This window comes from Typha latifolia, chromosome 9 (genome assembly GCF_019914945.1).
Source record: "Typha latifolia isolate L0001 chromosome 9, TyphaL0001v2, whole genome shotgun sequence".
Lineage (NCBI taxonomy): Eukaryota > Viridiplantae > Streptophyta > Magnoliopsida > Poales > Typhaceae > Typha > Typha latifolia.
Window position 1 is genome coordinate 2,470,971 of NC_133094.1, and position 18,125 is coordinate 2,489,095.

General features: G+C 40.0%; 4 protein-coding genes across 6 annotated transcripts; 2 read left to right on the forward strand and 2 right to left on the reverse strand.

Moving 5' to 3' along the window:
* Positions 1-3,130: 3,130 nt before the first annotated feature.
* Positions 3,131-7,001, reverse strand: LOC140794945 (lysine-specific histone demethylase 1 homolog 2). Of its 2 annotated transcripts, XM_073147240.1 has the most exons (3): positions 5,229-7,001; positions 4,357-4,973; positions 3,131-3,631 (listed from the first exon to the last, which is right to left on the reverse strand). In XM_073147240.1, exons 1-3 carry the CDS (start codon positions 6,784-6,786, stop codon positions 3,569-3,571), a joined length of 2,238 nt encoding a protein of 745 aa, XP_073003341.1. In that variant the 5' UTR covers positions 6,787-7,001; the 3' UTR covers positions 3,131-3,568. The 2 variants fall into 2 exon arrangements, with proteins under 2 accessions (XP_073003341.1, XP_073003340.1); XM_073147239.1 differs by lacking the exon at positions 3,131-3,631 and having other exon boundaries at positions 4,024-4,973.
* A 658-nt stretch (positions 7,002-7,659) lies between these two features.
* LOC140794947 (endonuclease 1) lies at positions 7,660-10,033 on the forward strand. Of its 2 annotated transcripts, none has more exons than XM_073147242.1 (9): positions 7,660-8,142; positions 8,317-8,497; positions 8,629-8,736; positions 8,822-8,877; positions 8,954-9,037; positions 9,248-9,343; positions 9,428-9,492; positions 9,594-9,667; positions 9,756-10,033. In XM_073147242.1, exons 1-9 carry the CDS (start codon positions 8,020-8,022, stop codon positions 9,878-9,880), a joined length of 912 nt encoding a protein of 303 aa, XP_073003343.1. In that variant the 5' UTR covers positions 7,660-8,019; the 3' UTR covers positions 9,881-10,033. The 2 variants fall into 2 exon arrangements, with proteins under 2 accessions (XP_073003343.1, XP_073003344.1); XM_073147243.1 differs by having other exon boundaries at positions 7,898-8,142; positions 9,248-9,340.
* An 806-nt stretch (positions 10,034-10,839) lies between these two features.
* On the forward strand, positions 10,840-14,732 carry LOC140794946 (BTB/POZ domain-containing protein At5g03250-like). Its single transcript, XM_073147241.1, has 4 exons — positions 10,840-11,078; positions 11,827-11,896; positions 12,420-13,643; positions 14,137-14,732. The coding sequence occupies exons 1-4, from the start codon at positions 11,020-11,022 to the stop codon at positions 14,602-14,604; spliced, it is 1,821 nt and encodes a 606-aa protein (XP_073003342.1). The 5' UTR covers positions 10,840-11,019; the 3' UTR covers positions 14,605-14,732.
* A 1,650-nt stretch (positions 14,733-16,382) lies between these two features.
* On the reverse strand, positions 16,383-17,758 carry LOC140794998 (F-box/kelch-repeat protein At1g67480-like). Its single transcript, XM_073147355.1, has 2 exons — positions 17,064-17,758; positions 16,383-16,884 (listed from the first exon to the last, which is right to left on the reverse strand). Exons 1-2 carry the CDS (start codon positions 17,640-17,642, stop codon positions 16,435-16,437), a joined length of 1,029 nt encoding a protein of 342 aa, XP_073003456.1. The 5' UTR covers positions 17,643-17,758; the 3' UTR covers positions 16,383-16,434.
* Between the last annotated feature and the right edge of the window lie 367 nt (positions 17,759-18,125).

Below are 18,125 nucleotides of genomic sequence, written 5' to 3' on the forward strand. Positions count from 1 at the left end.
TTTTGTTACTTTTTTTTTTCTTTAACACCCCTAAGCTCACCTCTTTGCATAGGCGATAATTAGCCTCAGCTGCAAGAGGCTTTCTACCATCTCTATTGCAAAGGTAATGATAGCAATAGACACATGTACTTACTAAATGCATCTAGAATTCGATATTATTCTTAGTACTTTCATTTTTTGTATCATGTTTTTATTATCTTATGTGAGCAATTTATTCATATCTTTATTTTCCTCAACTTCTAAGATTTTTTATGTTTTATATTTTATTTTTTAATTTAATAGTTAAAAAATAGTTTAAAATTGAAAATAGTTGATACAGTAGTCGAAACAATGATACAACAGCCGAAACAATTAATATTGTCAATATGTATCATTTTCTCTAATGGTCGATACTGATACTAGGAACTTAATACAAACAATGCTAATACATTATTCTTATAAATATAATATATTTTTTTCATATCAACACCTACAATTTAATCTTATTATGGAAAACCTCGTCTTTTTTGGCATATAACAAATTTGCAAGTTGAACGCTTTTCAAGTATATTCTATAAAAGATAAAAAGGAATAAAATTCCTTAAGGAAGTGGAGATGATTTTTCATGAAAATACTTGTGAAAGGGTTGACTTGCACATATTCGGATTTCCGTCGTTATCAAGCTGAAGTTCTTGCAACATAAGATCTCCTCGAGGTGCTCCTCAAGGAAGGCCTCCATTATGAAGGGGTCTCTGTGAATGCCTTGGAGAAATAGAGGCCTCTCTCCTGCTGAGTCCAATCTTAAATCTCTCATTAAAGGTGAGCTTGTGGGTACCCTAGCTCAAGAGGTCTTCTAGCACTAATATTCCAGGTAGCTCTGACTGAAGAGGGAAACGTCAACACTAAATCTTTCCATGCCTTTGCTGAGACAAGGATAGAGAAAAACTTTGTCTCCCCCTTTCTCCTCAGAGAATGGTTATGCTCTAACCAACTCTCTATATAGAGAATCTTTTTCTCTCATTTCAGGAACCACTTTCGAACTCCTAACCTTTCCCCTATTGAGGTCGATTGAGAATCAACCTTCTCTTCATTTTTGTCGCATATCTCCTCACAAGACCCTTCCGCACTCAAGACGATGGCCTCATCCATAGTCTCGACTCCTATCCAGAGACAATCACTTCCACGATCCAATTTGTTGATTACACCTTCTATTGAAGATGGGCGAACCTTCATCACTAACCTCAAAATCATCACATCCTTGTTTGAGATGGTGTTCGACTAGTACATTAACCTTAATATATCCTATTGGTTGTCCCTTGATTAGGTGATGATGCTCGATCGTGGGTAATCTCTTTAGCTGCAAGGGAGGCATGTCCCCTCTTCGCTACTTGGGCCTCCTATTGAGGTCAGTCCCATAGTAGATAAATGTGAAAAGCAGCTCTCCACTTGGAAGGTTAGGACCCTATCTATTAGCGGCAGGATCACCCTAGTTAAGATTGTTCTCTTTGCTCTCCCAACTATTTTCTCTCAATCTTCTGAGCTCTGAACTCGATCATCAAAAGAATTGACTCCCTTAGGCATGTCGTTTGAAAGGGTGAGGGGTAAATCTTAGGCTTCCATTGTAGGGTCAACTAGGGAAAGTTTGCTTTTTTAGGAGGCTGATGGCCTTGGCGTGTAGAATATGAGGAGGTCCAACATGTCCATTCTCAACAAGTGGTGGTAAAGGCTCCTAAGACTTAGGTCAGCTTCTCTTTGGAGGGAGGTTATCTTGTGGCCATATTACATAAGGCTCTTCCCTTTAAATACCCTATGAGGAGATGTTCTCCTCTCTAAAAAAAGATCTTTAAGGTAGCCTTTTCTTTTGCCATTAGCTCCTCCAACCCTAAGAATCGAGAGTGGGTGCATCCTGAATGTATCATCATACATTGAATCAAGGATCTTTCCCTCCAATCTCGGTTCCCCGTGGCTTTTAGCTCCTCTTCAGAACCCTTGGTTTTTTTGTAGACGTCGCTATTTGAGGTAGCCTAGGAGGTTGGATGCTGCCACCCTAGTCGAAGTCAGGGTGCTTTGGGAAACCCTCGACATGCTTAAAAGGTCGTCTAGCATTGTCTCTTAGATATTCACGTCCCCTAGATTCTTCATGGTTGCACTCTTAACTCCCGACTACTTCAAGACTACCTTGGTCCCACATAAACCCCAGCTTGAAAAGGTGAAGCTTCTTTAGTTGGCTTTCCTTCGTTGGGTCCATACTTACCAAATTTAAGTCGTGTTCACTTATGGAATAAGAATGGAATATGCATAATTATTCTAATTTTTAATTCTAGAAAAAAAGAGTTAATAGTATAAGTTATTCTAATATTTAGTTTAGTACTAATATAAGGAGTAATAATTATATTTGATGTAACGTAAAGTTGATATGAAAATATTAGAAATCAGTGATGTTTTAAACCAAATGATAAAAATACTCTTAAGCCGGTGAGAAATAATATTTCAAAAATTTCCCGCACTCAAGTATGCGGGCTAATACCCTCACTACACAGGTACACAGAGTTATAACCCCGCACTGTGCAGGGTTATAATCTCGCACTCGGGTGTGCGGGGTAATACCCCTCACTTTGCAGACATGTGGAGCTACTTTTGGAAAGGAGAGATAAGAGATAGCAACTGTAGCAGATATGACTAGTAATTATACATTGTCACCTAAAATGGTAAAATAGTAATCTTGCACAATTTTTAGAAAGTTGTATGGAATAAAATGAGATTATTCATTAATATATTAGAAAAAGATAAAATATTGTTTAGTTATTATACCATAATAATGAGGCTTATTCTAGAATAAATATATTCCTATTCCACAAGTGAAGAGGGCTTAGAGTTGTGTTTTGGTCTAAAACTTCCTAATTTAGAGATTTTGCATAGCATCTCACTTTTATTAAACACTTCAGAGTAGGTTTCCCATTTCTTCGCTATTAAATATAGCTCAAATGAAATTAGGTATCACAATTTTCTCTGCATGTTCAAGAGCATGTCGAGATTTCTTCCACTTTTCGTATGCCTAGTTTCCTTATTCAGTATTAGATGATACCTTTGATTACTTTTCAACTTAAATTATACAACTTGTCCAATTATGGATCATCTTTATCGTCCTCACTCTGAACATTTTAAGACGTCCAATAATCAACATGTTTCATGTGATCAATCAATAAGTACGTCAGTGTCTCATATTCTTCAATTTTCCAAAGCTCCTCTCTTCCCAAATTCCCATTCAGTATTAAGCTAAGCAAAATCTTCTCTCATAACTATCTTTGCTCCATCTCTTCTCAAAAAAGAAAAAAAAGAATCTTTACTCCATCGAGTAGCAATATCATGCCCTGTTCTTGCTTAAATTAATTGGCATCTGTTTTAGAAGCTTTCAGATTGCCAATAAGAATTGGCATGAGAATTCACAATGCAGTAATCATCTGAATTGGTTACTTCATAATATCATTCTTCATATGGATAGATAACATCAGTTAAGTTCTCCATTTCCCTTCCATGATAATTCAATCAAGTTCTCAGACAATTCTTGGTTTGACCTGGCAGCCATAGTCTAATATAGACTGTTGTCTAAACATATTTTCCACAAGGCTCTCTGGTATCTGCATAATATAACCTACAAATTTGAAATAATTAAACGTTATATGATCTCCAAGATTAATAGTGACATTGTAATTCAGAAAGCTTCGTTGAGGGTATGCAATGAAGCAGTAACCACAAGATACTCGGAAAGGTATGACAGTTAATAACAAAGATAAACACAATTAATGCATGGTTTTATAGGAAAAGATCTAAGTATCTTCATTAGAACACACAAGTATACACAACTAGTTGGCTATAGTAAAATGTGCATTCAATAACAGGGATTTTCCTCAACATAACATAATCGGAGAAGAATTGCTTTCATGTGCACTAGAAACTTTAACACTAAAACATGGCGTATCAATTGTTAGAGAATATTTAGACAAGGAGAAGATTCCATCTAATATGTATGCAAAGAAACAGAAATGTTGCTCTTGCCAATTCAAAAGAATGAAATCAGACTAATTTACATTACATGCCAATCTGAAGTGGCACAAAACCACAATGGCCTCTTACCCAGTTTATGAATTGTAAGGATTAGCATGCTTGTCTATATGAGCATGCTTCGAGTTGTTAGGTGGAGGCAAAAAATGGACTATTGTACAAGGATGTAACTTGTTATAAGCACAGTTTGTAATGCATCAGCCGACTGTGCCTATTGCAGCTTCTCCGTGCACCAGAAATGCTAGTAATCAAGGAACTATATAAAGCGCATGTATTATCACATCCCATTAGTTTCAGACTCAATTTTTTGCATACCAGTGCTAATTTAGTCTTATCATCTCCACTCACTAGTTGTATTTGGTCTGCTTGCTCTCGAGATAAAATAGCATATAGATGGAAATCTTGGAACCCTGGATCTGATATTTGCATACGTTCATCCCACTCTTTATCTGAGCTGCCCTTACTATAAACTTTGCTCGTGGACTTCCTGAAGGAAACTCTCATGATACCCATTGCCTTTTGGTCTTCTGTTGTGTGAGAAGAAAAGACAAATGAGAAGTTCCCAAATTCTAAATCAGGTTGTTTAAATAAATCTATCAGAATGTCATTGCACAATTTCAAGTTCTTTTGCAAGCACTTCTTAGGATCAGATCTTCTCTTAGCTCTACTCTCCGAAGCACGCAGAATTGATGCAGCCTCTCTTAATCCACTCAAGAAAGCTCCATGCATTGTAGCTGGATATTGTCTACTAGTCGCTTCCCCAGCAAAAAAGACTCGTTCTCCAACACTCTCAGCAAGGATATCATAGTCACCACCAGATGACCCAACTCTGACATGGGAGTAGGAACCATGGCACAGGGGATCACTACCCCATCTTGTACAAATCGTTTGAATGGGATCAGGCACATGAACACCTTTTGGACTGAAGATACCTGCAAAGCCGTAGAACCATCAATGACTTGAGATAAATCTAACAACCACAAGATCAAGAAAATTGAAGTATGCTTGTGGTAGATCCCTAAGAAAACATAATATATGATCCAAACTTTCCTGCAAACATAGACTGGATTAGTTTTAAGTACTTTGCAGGGAATGTGCTAATATATGATCAGTGACAATGGCAAGCAACATTGCGTTACAAAATGATGACCACAAATCAGTGAGATAGCATCTTATGGTATGATTACCTCTAAGAATGCTGAGGACACCATGAAGTGAAACTACTGGATCAGTCTTCTCAAAAGTTACAGCAGCTTCTCCTGCCACCAAGGCAATAAGTACAGGACCTCCTGAGACAGTGTGATAACTGTAAAACAGAAAGAATTCTCCTCGTTTTCGCCGTTCATTCCTAAGACAGCCAAATGTATCTAGCTCCTCCCCCCAGAAGACATAAGGAAAAACCATGGCTACTTTGTTCAGCAACCCGAAACCTAATCTCCCAATGGCTTCCAGCTTTCGTATCGGCATTTCGGGATCAAACTTGATATTCCCACTCTTCAGAACCCCAAGTGGCACAGTGCAGAGCACCATATCAGCCTGAAACACCTGTCCACCAGCGACCATCACTTGCACACACTCATCTCCATGCTCAATCCTCGTAACTGTCTTCCGGTACAATATTGGTACACCATCGCACAGTGCATTGATCAATCTCCAATTGCCTCCTGCTAGAAAGCAGTGATCGCCACCCATCTCATACGGATCATCCTGATCCCAATGCACCAGCGAAAGATCTGAGAGGCAGCCGGCATTGGCATACTCCAAATTTGCGAGATGCCAATCAAGAAGCTCCCTCTCTTCGCCTGTCCTTGCGACATTGTACAACCTCCGAAGCTTCTCTATAGCCGAGCCCAGTGAAATGCCTTCGGCAAATTCCTGAAGCACCTTCCTCAGTTGTGTGGCCAAGTCGAGTAATTTGTTGAAGACCAAATCTACATCAAGGTCCAATCTTCCATCCACAATTCTCCCGTCCGGGTGGAAAAGAGGGCACCTGTCTCTGACCTTGTGGAGAGGAATGCCGAGCTGCCGCGTCAAGACCCCGAGTGGGTTGGCATGAACGCCGGTGATGACGCTACCGCCGAGGTCAACGGCGGCGAAGGTACCACCTTTATCCAACTTGGAGGTGTATACTCTCCCGCCAGGGCGGTCCCGGCCTTCCAAAACGAGAACTTTGAAGCCGAAGGCAAGAAGCTGCCTTGCGGCGGCGAGACCCGCGAGGCCGGCGCCGATAATTACCACGCTGCCCTTGTCATGTTCCTCGGGGAGGTGGGATTTGAAGAAAGGGGAGACCCCGAAGTTGATGTGACCTTCTTGGGAGAGGAAATCGTACGCCGCGGAGATGAGCCGGTCGTAATTGCTGCTGATGGTCTCCAAGATCTGGGCTTTGCTGAGCCAACAGCGCACGTTAGCGCGCCACCGGGCTAGGATGTGGTTGCGGACGACGAGATAATCGTTGCGCTCGGCCGCGGAGGAGACGGCGACGCCGGCGGAGGCAGCGGCAGAGGACTCGGCGGGGAGTAGGGCGTCGATGGGGAAGCCGAGGGACAGGGCGATCATCGCCTCGGTATCAGTCTCCTTCTGCCGCGCCTCGGGAGTCGCGTTCTTCCGGCGACGAGAGGAGTTGGGCCCGAGGCCGAGGTGGTCGGAGAGGACGGCGTCGAGGAGCGACTCGTCGTAGCTGGTCGTCTTTGCGGCGGCGCGCCGCCGCGGGGGCCGCCGTGGTGCGGCGGCGGAGGAGGATTCCATGGGCGAGGCAACGGAGTGGGAAAGGTGGAATGTTGGTGCTGTTTGAGTGATTGCGGTCACCGACCAGGTGATTTTAAGGTTGCATTGCTCTTTGATGGATTAAAAATTTTCAAAATGCTAATTGCCATGGCCCATGGAGAACGTTCTATTTCTGCACGCTGATATCTTTCGCTGCGCGTAAAATCCCAATTCGTGGATTCTACCTTCAAATTCTAATCCGTCCTTCGGATAAGTCGTTTTTATTCTCGTTTTAGAGAATATCTCTAAGAAGGAGTACTTTTGTATAATTAGCACTATTTTCTATCCAAGGGACATTTGCAGATAACACCCCGCCGTCTATAGTTTTCTTGATTAACAACCTTCTTTCATCTTTTTATACTCCTATCCCTCTATTTTGTTTATCATTTTCATAACTTCACTAGTTCACTATTTATCTGTTTGTGATTTACACCTTGTACTTTCACTGTTCACAAATAGATTTACAATTACTGAAAATATAAAGTATTAACTATAAATAGGTTAAAAGATAGGGTCTTAAATGCAAACTTCCATTTCAGATCCAATTCACTCCTAAAGGATCTAAATGTATTTTAATATCCTTCTCCCTTTCCTTAACTTCCAAAATGTTCTTGTAAAATAAGCTAATCTTCTTCAAAAGTATTTTTCTTATCTACATAAGAAAGGAGGGTTATTTTACAAATTTGGTTTGTCGAAATTAGATTAAAAGGTGTTTATCCAAAGAGTGCCATTATCCAGAAATTTGCTAATGAGATAACAAAATCTTTCCCAGGTTCTAGCAACCTTATTTACTAGATTCCTGGGAAACCACTCAGTTGTTTTAAGGCATATTGGTATAATTCTAATTAAATTCTTATCTACAAAATTAAGAAACGTTGCTTCTTCTTTCCCACACGTTACTCAAAGGTCGAACTTTTTGCCAACCTCGATCTCTTCTCTTCCAGCTTTCGACTACTTCACAATTAAAGAAGCCAAGAGCTTACTTCCAATCCAATTCACTTCTGTCTCCACTACAAACTTGGCTTGATTGCTTGCATGGGATTGCTATTACCCAGAATCTATCTCATTGTTGCTTGTCTAAAACTTAGAAGTTAGCCATGGGGATGGAGGAGATCATGGGAGGAGGAAAGATGATACTTGCACTCAAACAACACTCGCTCATAACAGTTATATAGCAAGCTTTGATTCAACTCCAGAGTGAAGAAAGGAGAGAGGATGATGGACTCCTGTGGTAACTTCAAGTTGTTTCTGCTAGTACTTTGCTGTGTTCTTGTTTCAGCTCCTGTTGCTTGGTCTTGGAGCAAAGAAGGTCACATACTGACTTGCCGAATTGCGCAGGTAATTAATCAATTGATCATGCTTCAATAGTTCACATATCATGGTTCTAACTCAGACTTCAGTATTTTAGAAAAATTTTGATCCTGGCGAAAGATCAAGGTAATCTAACACAAGCGTCTGAATAAGAAACTTAACTGAAAGAGACTTGTCTGTCTGTTGTTGCAAATGCTGCAGGGTCTCTTGGAACCTGATGCAGCTGAGGCTGTAAAAAACCTTCTGCCTGACTATGTCGACGGAGATTTATCGGCACTCTGCACATGGCCTGATCAGATTCGGCATTGGTACAAGTACAGGTGGACTAGTTCCCTTCACTTCATTGACACCCCTGACCAAGCTTGCACCTTCAGCTACTCAAGTGAGGCAAAAATTTCATTAAAAGACATGCAAATGCACTCTTTTTTATTTGTCCTTCAGATCCTAATACTTAGTAACTAAAACAATGGATTTGTAAAGGCTTACTTATATTGGTATTGTATGACTTGATAGGGGATTGCCATGACCCTAAGGGAGAAAAGGACATGTGTGTAGCTGGTGCCGTTCGCAACTTTACGTCGCAGCTTCTTCACTATAAACATGGAACTTCGGATCGCAGATGTATGGAAGCTGTTGTTACTAAATGAGCACTAAAATTTTCAACTACATTTTTTTTCTGACTGTCAGATGGATTTGAATTATCCAGATAATTTGACTGAAGCGTTGTTATTTTTATCGCACTTTATGGGGGATATCCATCAGGTAATTAAGGAAAAAGGAGGGCAGCTTCCCTCAGAAGAACTAAATTCTTTGATTGCTAACTGCATTTCACCTGCAGCCAATGCATGTCGGATTCACAAGCGACGAAGGCGGGAATTCAATTCACCTACGCTGGTTCAGACACAAATCCAATCTGCATCATGTAAGTCCATTAAAACTTGTCATTGCATATGAATTTCACATTCAAATAAAGCAAAGAAGTGTAATCTTAACTAGTATGCTAGGAATTTGGTGCTTTAGCTGAAGTCCAACCTTTCTCAAGGCACCTATACAACTGTGAAATAAAATTTTCGATGTCAAACTTGCAGTAACCTGACATTCCTGAGACGAATTCGTCCTTGTGATTTTGTAGGTATGGGACAGAGAGATAATACTTACAGCTCTGGCAGATTTTTATGGCAAAGACATGGATTCCTTCCAAGAAGACCTCCATAATAACTTTACAGCAGTGAGATGAATGTTTTACCCCTAGCAGCGATAAGTTTGTATTGTTCTTTAACCCTTCTTGTTTTTTTTCTCTCTCTTTCTTCAGGGAATCTGGTCAGATGATATGTCTTCTTGGGGAGATTGCGAAGATCTCTTCTCTTGTCCAACTAAGTGAGTGCACTCCACTACAGAAAAATGAAAATGTCTGAAATTATGAAGAATGGAAAATCATAAAATTAGCTACATGAGATGATCATAAGTTTGTATAACAGGTATGCAACAGAGAGCATAAACTTAGCATGCAAATGGGGGTATGAAGGAGTAAGTGAAGGTGACACTCTATCTGGTAAGTTTATCTAAATTGAGCAGCAAAAGGAAATCAAAGATGCAAAATTTTCTCCATAGCATATTTAGCTCTCTCTTCTATGTTTCAGATGATTACTTCAACTCAAGGATGCCAATTGTCGCAAAGCGAATCGCACAAGGTGGAGTAAGATTAGCGATGATTCTAAATCGAGTATTTGGCGAGTCCAATCGGGATACACTCTCACAAACCTGAAGAGGATCTACCTAAAAATGTTCAGATTTATCACATTATTCAATTTATTGCCAGAAACCTGAGATGTTATAATATCATTCGCTACTTGTTAACTAATCTTTATGTCAGGACACTTGTAAATTCTCTAATTGCAAGACTAAGTAGACTTCTCTCCTTCTCTTGGCTCCCATGAATAGTATTGCAGAAAGGACAGCATAAAGCCTGTGCCTAACTGAATGGAAAATCCTCTCATACCCACTGTCTCAAAAAAGTTTAATAAAAGAAAGGCAATAAAATGATATTATAATTCCCATTCGACATCAAAAAAGAATATGAATTTCGCAATCTGAAACGTGAAATGGTAAATGCAAGGATTTTATTGGATGGTTACCTTCCCTTCCTCCTCTCCTGCCCCCTTGGAAGATTTTATGCCTCCCTCTCTTTATAATCTCTTTGTATTTTTCTCTACTCGATTTGATTTCTAATTAATTTATTTTTCTCAAAAGTAAAAAGTAAGAGACCACTCACTGTTGATGAAAATGTAGCTTCAAATGATTTTAAAAGAAAAATGAAATAAATATGTGATGAAGAAGACAAAGAATACCTAGACTAGATGATCTTAGAGGAAGAAAGTTTCATAAAAAAAACTTACTATTTTCAAGAAATAATGCTGTGCAAATATTACAAAATAGAGTTAAATGAGATGGTTTTGTAAAGGCCACGTGCGAGACCCGAGGTGGGTGAGAGAGTAGAGATGGAGTGGATGGATCTAAATATACCAAGATGGCGGATTCCTAGGAGAGGGGGTTACTCTTCCGTCCCACACTCCCACAGACTCGGGCCCGTTCCAAGAGAAATAAAGATAAAGTAAGTATACAGAAACAAAAAAGGAGCCCCTTTTTTGAGAAATGGAAGAGAAATATATAGGGATTATAAATCGACAGCGACATATCATTGCGTAGAAAGACCAAGTTCGCCAGTGTCCTTGTTTTGTTTTATTACAACTTTTATAGGAAGAGATTACCCCCTTCGATTTTATCAGTTGTTGTGATGTGAGATTGGTAAAGGCCGCACCTTTATGCACATCTTGATGCGGTTTTGGGATAGGATTTTACTGCAGAGAGGAGTATAGACGATAACGAGAAGAGAGAGGGAGAGAGATGGCTTCCATGAAGCTGGGGTCAAAGCCAGACGCCTTCCAGCTTGAAGGGCAGACATGGTAGGTTACAATATTTCGCTCGTCTTGGTAAATCTTTAGATCTATCTGTGTTATTTTGTGGTGGTTTCTGTCTATTTTAGATTGATTTCTTTAGATGTCCAAACAAAAACAAAAATGTTCGTCTTCACAAAAGCACTTTCTTCTCTTTGTTCTTGGCTAATAGGAATGGGGAAATGAGCTGAAGAGATTGTATAATGTAGTTTAACACAGAGAGGGAATGTGTTTCCTAGACATGGATATATGCTTTGTTGTAGAGTTAGAACACATCCAGGCATTCACAATGTGATGAATAGCATGTGACCATGCCCATTTATCTATTAGTATAATGGGGGCAAAGTACGATTGTTATAATTTAGGATTTGTCGTCACAGCACTCTTGACGAAAGAGAGTTTCTTTAAAGATTTCTACTTGTGCCAAAGATCATGAATTTTTTCTCCAGATAGCATTTGCTGCTAGAAGAGTCCTTTCATGCATTGTGACATTCCTGGCTTACTTATCGGCAAATCCCAATGAGTATTATGATTTCTGACTGATTGCAAGAAGAACTTCAAGTAGTTCATCTTGCAAATTGAAGCAATCCAACATTTGTTGGGCTGGATTTCAAATGCATAATTGGCCTGCAAATAGTATTACTATAATAAGTCTCAGAGATCTTGTTGAAATATGTTAAGATGCTTCTTTTTTGTAGAATTTCATCTAGCACATAACTAAATGTTGCTATGTTAGTAATACTTAGTCATCTTGCAGGATCTTTATGTCTGAGCTGGTGAGTGATGTTGTTATTGAGGTAGGAGAGATGTCCTTTCACCTCCACAAGGTATTTTTCACTGCTTTCAGATCCTCATTTTTACTCGCCATTGCTGTCGTTCAACTGTACATGGATTCTGGCTCTATAGTAGCATACATGATGAAGCCAGCAAGATATCCAAGAATTGTTTGCATACAGGTCGTATTAATGAGAAGTATGTATGGATATGCCCATGTAGATATGTTTTATTGTGCTACATGCATAAGCTTAGTAGAATTTTGGAATTAATGAGATAATATCTGGGTTAGATGCCTCTCTTTTCAACCGAAATGGGATTCATTTATAGTTCGTCTCAATATTTTGATCTTAGTTGTATCCATGAATCAAAATTTGTGGCCAGAAAGATATTCTTTTAAACAATAGGAATAATTTATAGATAAAATTTGGTGACAGTAGGGCAGCATCTTCCATCACTCTTCTGAAAATATGCCCCATAGATAAGTAGCATTGTGCTTGTTTTCTGATACCTATTTTCTTTATATTTAACCATCTTATTATTTACTGGCTTAATATATTTCATCTATTCCTCCAGTTTCCATTGATTAATAGGAGCGGTTTGCTTCAAAAGATGATCAACGAATCCAACAGTGATAATGGCAAAGATTGTGTTCTTCAGCTTCATGACATCCCTGGTGGTTCCAAGGCCTTTGAGCTGGTAGCAAAATTCTGTTATGATGTTAAGACAGAGTTGAATGCCTCAAATGTGGTTTCTCTGCGATGTGCCGCTGAGCACCTCCACATGACTGAAGACTATGTAGAAGGAAATCTTGTCGTACAAACCGAAAATTTCCTGAAGGATGTCTTTTGTGACTGGAATGATTCCATAAAAGTACTTCAGACATGCGAGGATCTTCTTCCCTATGCAGAGGAGCTCCACATAGTAACTAGAAGCATCGAGTCTCTAGCAACAAAAGCTTGTGCTGATCCAACTCTATTCGGTTGGCCCATGATCGGACAGTATAATGCAAAGAGTCTTGAGGGCAGTGTTCTGTGGAATGGAATCAGTACATCAGGGAAATCTAGATCCCCAGGAGCAGATTGGTGGTACAAGGAAGTTTCTTTTCTTAAATTACCTCTATATAAGAGGCTTATATTGGCTATGGAGTCAAAAGGCATGAAGCCTGACAACATTGCTGGATCACTGATGCATTATGCAAAGAGATATCTGCCAGGACTGACCCGGCATTCGAGTTACCAAGACGGCGGTAGCCGAATGGCATCCAGTGCTTCTGGTCCTGCACTGTCAGAAAATGATCAGAGGGCTCTCCTTGAAGAAATTGTTGAGTTGCTTCCAGTCGAAAAGGGTGCTACCTCAACGAAGTTTCTGCTCGGTTTGCTTCGCACCGCAATGATCCTACATGCAAGTCGATCATGCAGGGAACACTTGGAGAAAATGGTGGGCATTCAATTGGATGAGGTTGCACTGGAAGATCTTCTGATACCAAACATGGGCTACACCATGGAAACTCTTTACGACATAGAATGCGTACATCGAATTCTGGATCAGTTCATATCGATGCAACATGCAGCTATTGCAAATTCTCCTGAGATTGTGGATGATGGGCAATTAATGTCCTCTTCAGCTGAATTGACACCGATAACCATGGTGGCAAAGCTTGTGGATGGATACCTTGCGGAAGTTGCATCTGATGTTAATCTTAAATTTCCCAAGTTCCAGACGATAGCGGCTGCAATTCCTGATTATGCCAGGCATTCAGACGACGGAATTTACCGTGCTATTGATATCTATCTTAAGGTAACAATTTAAATTAATTCTTCTACTAATGGAAATACTTGTTATGATAGATATCCTGCTTATCAGTAGTATAATGTTCAATTTCAGTTCAGTGCTATCTTCCCCGCCCAAAACATGAACACCAACTTAGATTAAAGATGATTGGCATCAAATTGAAAACTTTATCTTAGAGAGATCATTCTGAAATCTGAATGAAAACTTCATCTTAGAGAGATCATTCTGAAGTCTGAATTTGTTCAGAAAACTAGAGTTGATAGACAATGCAATCAAGTGAAACAATCACGATACGAAACCCGCAGTTTGGATAGTACTGCAGAAATTCAAACTCAACAACTCTCATATAATTTTAGCTCCTTTAACCATGGTTTAATGCACTACCTGAATGGCCAATTTGGCACGATTGTTGTCTTTGATTTTACTACAAATTCATACATTTCATTGTAATCGCTCATATTATTATCATCTCTTTATCACTTTTTTTTTTCTGCCTCAGTCTCATCCATGGCTCTCAGATTCTGACAGAGAGCAACTCTGCAGACTAATGAACTGCCAGAAACTGTCCCTAGAGGCCTGCACACATGCTGCTCAGAATGAGAGGCTGCCTCTCAGAGTAATTGTTCAAGTCCTATTCTTTGAGCAACTTCGTTTGAGAACAACAATAGCCGGATGGTTCTTTGTCTCTGACAACATGGACAACTCCCATCCTCCTCGCATTCTCCCCAAGAACGGCGATGGATTCATGCAAACAGAGATCACCGAGGAGAATGAACAAGTTTTGAGCATGGATGAGGTAAGAGTCAGGATCTCTGAACTTGAGAAGGAGTGCTCAACTATGAAACAGGAGATTGAGAAACTTGGCAAGCCAAAGACTGGTGCGTGGAGCCTTCTCTATAAGAAACTTGGATTTGGAACAAAATCACAACGAGATACCGACGGGAAACATCTTCCTATGGATTGTTAGATCACAAACACTTAAAAGCTGTCTTTAGATGATCATTTTTGTTTCTAGTAAATTGGCTTCCGGTTATCGATTAAATATCGAATTCCTGCTTTCAAAACCAAGTACTTGAAAGAAATTCTTCTTTTGTACATCTGACTATGCAATCAAATTTGCACTATTTACATTTCTTGCTCAATAAAAAAAACACCCTGAGAGCAAGAAAAACACACTAATTTGTACAAAAAAGAACTCTAAAACTCCAATTCATATCGGATTTGGGGCGAAAGGAGACGCCTTGCTTCTTGTGAGAGAGAGAAAAGAGTGCAACAATCCCTTGATGATGCCAACCTTCACTTGCCCTCTTCTTGGTATCCTTCTCCTCGATCCCTTCATCACCTTCCTCTCTCTCACTGCCATCTCTACTGCTAGCCTACTTTGCGATGATCTCCTCTATGGTTGGTCTCTAAGAGGTGACTCCATTATAAGAACTCACTACTATGGAAGCACCCCCTTGGTTTTCTTGCAATTACGGCTGTGCCATCATCCAAGTTTGACCGCTGAGATCTTAACACGTATGCAAGAAGCGAGTTGAGACTTGGACATTTGGCACTGGCAGAAGATCCTGCGTAGATTTTGTGAGTTCCTCACGTGGGAATTTGGGAGGGGTGGTGTTGTGATTTGAGGCAAAAGTGCGTTCATTAGATTGTGTGAATCTATCATCCTACTCACACCTACTCACACCCCACTAAGTAAAGTGGAAGTAGGACTCTAAAAGAGCACGTGACTTAAATCCAAATGAGAGTGATAGAAAAGGAAAAGAACGTTCACATCAGATATCAGTGGGTATTTTTAATTTCAGTTGGGTGACCACTGACCAACGATTCAATACAACTATTAAATTTTTTTGATCTAATTATTAAAGTTAAATAATATAAGGTAAAATTAATTAAAAGAACCGAACAGAAAGTATTAAAATTATAAAGATAAATTAGTATTATTTTATTTCTTTCTCTTAACCATCTATCTTGTATAAAAAATAAAATTAATAATAAATTGGTTGAAGTCGACACTTCTATTATTAAGAAATAAATTATAAAGATAGGTAATAAGAAAATACTTAAATTTTAGTTTACTTATCGATAATTCTTGTCACGTATATAAAATGGTTTATATACCCGTTAATTTATCAACACATGAAAATTAATTTTTAATAACTAATTAGTTAGTATCAAATCATTGCTCAATTACTTTACGGTGGCATTAATCTAAAGCTAATTGCTGCTGGGCCTTCATAACGAATGTTCCCTTATTCTTATTTGCATATATTCCATCGCAAAAATATAAATCAGGCCCAACAAAACTCAAACTCAGACTTCCTACAGTTGTATTATGTTAATGACCATTTAATCTGGGGTTATAATATTTTTTGTATTCTCACAAGAAGGTTGAGAAAAAAATTTAATAGAATATTGCTCAATTGGTTAAAGAGTTATTAAATTCAAATCCCAGCAACATCGAATAATTAATAGAACATCGTTAAATTCTTGTTTCTCTCAAAATAAAAAAATAAAAAATAAAAAAATGAGAAAAGAGAGCATCAGAATATAATAAATTGACTTCAGCATTTGATAGAGAAAAGAGCAACATCAAGTGGTCAAAACAAAGAAGCTCTTAAGCTCTTCAGATATAACATACATATAGCATACGTTGTCGTCTTTTTCTACTACATCAGATGATGAGAGAGACGACAGTTTTAGTTAAATTAGGAATAACTACACACCAACCAATGGGAGATGACTGATAGCATGAGTGTTTTAGGTTCGAATTCAAACATCACTTGTCTCTTAAAATTTAAGATAACTGCACAACACAAGAGTGGCAGCACAACTCCTTGTCTCCCTCCTCTTCTATCGGCTCGAAGCTCCTCCACCCCTCTCCTGTCAGCGGTGCAGTGTCAAACATGTGGGCCACGGACACCATCTTCAAGTTGTCGTTCCCCATGAGGACCTGATAGCCCATGAGAAAATAGAGCTGCGACCCAATGGAAGACACTGTCAAGTAGAGAGTTTGTGCTGGAAGACCATCTGCCACAAGGGATAATAGGTCCGGGAGGTGAGATCGCTCCACGATGTTCCATAGCTTGAGCTTCCCGTCGTACTCTTCGATGTGTCCCTTCCAGTTCTGGAGGCAATCGCCGGAGCTGAACAGCCGGCCCTCCGTTGCTACTATTTGGTTTGGCGGCACGTCGAGCTGCCACATCCCAGGCGCGAGGTTCCAGTCTCGTCGCTCGACGTCATATGCCTGTTAGGTTGTATAATTGAAGTAGTAGACATAAAATTGTAATATCTTAGTAGATGATGGTTGTTAATTAGATATTCTAAGCATCAGTAGTATTTATTTATAAGGACAAACAGCGTAAAACTACGGCAATAGAAAGTAAAAAACTATTATTAATTGTTATATAAAATATTGGAAAGTACCTCGGCCGAGCTCCGCTCCACCGCCGACGCCGCGAACCCTCCGACGACGTGGAACCTCCCCTGCCACGTCACTCCGACGCACTTATACCTCGCCGTCGTCATCTCCGGCAGCGGTGTCCACCTGTCCATCAGAGGATCGTACACTTCCGCCGCCGCCGTCCCACGTGCACTCGCCAGGTCGCACTGCCCGCCGGCCACGTAGATCTTGCCATCACATGCATCGCAGGCAAAGTCAAACCTGGACACGGCCACAGGCGCACACGTGGACCACTCCCCAGTCCGGACATCGAATCTAAGCACATCTGGCCGGATCACCACGTCGGCCTCCATCTGGCGGTCGCATCGGCAAAGCCTACCGCCGATGACGTACACGAACTCACCCAGAGACACGAGGGCGAAACCTTTCAGTACGTGATTCTCGAGGAGTCCTGGGATTGGACCGACGTGGCTCCATGAGTTATTGGTTGGGTCGTAGCACGACAAGTACTGTTTGAATTTGGCTTTCTTTTTGGGGCAAAAGGATGCGTAGATTCTGAACGTGTTGGAATTGGTTGGATCATGAGGAGGAAGAGAGCCCATTGGGGCATTGGGGGGGGGGGGGGAACTTGGTGGTGCGAGGCCGGGGAATTGGTGAAGTGGGGAAAGAGAGTGGTTGATATAGAGGAGGGAGGAAGCCGGAGACGCTGAGAGTAGAAGAGTTGAGTTTTGTCTTTTTGGCTCGGAAAATGTTCAAGGAATGGGAAGAGATTTTGATGGGTGGGAATTTCTAGGTTTAGGATTGTGGAAGTTATACTTGGAGTTTTATGTCCCTTTCAATGATTGAACAATGCAAGGTATTCTAAGATATGCTTCCAAAATATCAGAATAGAGAGACGATATTTACAAAGAAGATTTATATTTTTCACATGGGAAATTTAGGTTTAACCTTGATTCTCTTGTCCTTGTGGTGGCATCTACAACTTCTTATTCCATATACGCATAATATACTTGTAAAGAGAAATCTGATTCCAAAGGCAGGATTTGGTATTTTCTGTACAAGGATGAATGTAACCAAGTGATGAG

What these genes read in the sequence shown, in the direction of transcription:
- LOC140794998 (XM_073147355.1), bottom strand. Translation starts at nt 17,642, where the DNA reads ATGGGCTCTCTTCCTCCTCATGATCCAACCAATTCCAACACGTTCAGA. An exon ending in TGGAGCGGAGCTCGGCCGAG is followed by an intron (nt 16,885 to 17,063) that starts GTACTTTCCAAT and finishes ACAACCTAACAG; the next exon opens with GCATATGACGTCGAGCGACG.
- LOC140794947 (XM_073147242.1), top strand. Translation starts at nt 8,020, where the DNA reads ATGATGGACTCCTGTGGTAACTTCAAGTTGTTTCTGCTAGTACTTTGC. An exon ending in TCCATAATAACTTTACAGCA is followed by an intron (nt 9,344 to 9,427) that starts GTGAGATGAATG and finishes CTCTTTCTTCAG; the next exon opens with GGAATCTGGTCAGATGATAT. An exon ending in CTCTTCTCTTGTCCAACTAA is followed by an intron (nt 9,493 to 9,593) that starts GTGAGTGCACTC and finishes TTTGTATAACAG; the next exon opens with GTATGCAACAGAGAGCATAA.
- LOC140794945 (XM_073147239.1), bottom strand. Translation starts at nt 6,786, where the DNA reads ATGGAATCCTCCTCCGCCGCCGCACCACGGCGGCCCCCGCGGCGGCGC. An exon ending in TGTCCTCAGCATTCTTAGAG is followed by an intron (nt 4,974 to 5,228) that starts GTAATCATACCA and finishes ACGGCTTTGCAG; the next exon opens with GTATCTTCAGTCCAAAAGGT.
- LOC140794946 (XM_073147241.1), top strand. Translation starts at nt 11,020, where the DNA reads ATGGCTTCCATGAAGCTGGGGTCAAAGCCAGACGCCTTCCAGCTTGAA. An exon ending in CAGCTTGAAGGGCAGACATG is followed by an intron (nt 11,079 to 11,826) that starts GTAGGTTACAAT and finishes GTCATCTTGCAG; the next exon opens with GATCTTTATGTCTGAGCTGG. An exon ending in CTATTGATATCTATCTTAAG is followed by an intron (nt 13,644 to 14,136) that starts GTAACAATTTAA and finishes TTTCTGCCTCAG; the next exon opens with TCTCATCCATGGCTCTCAGA.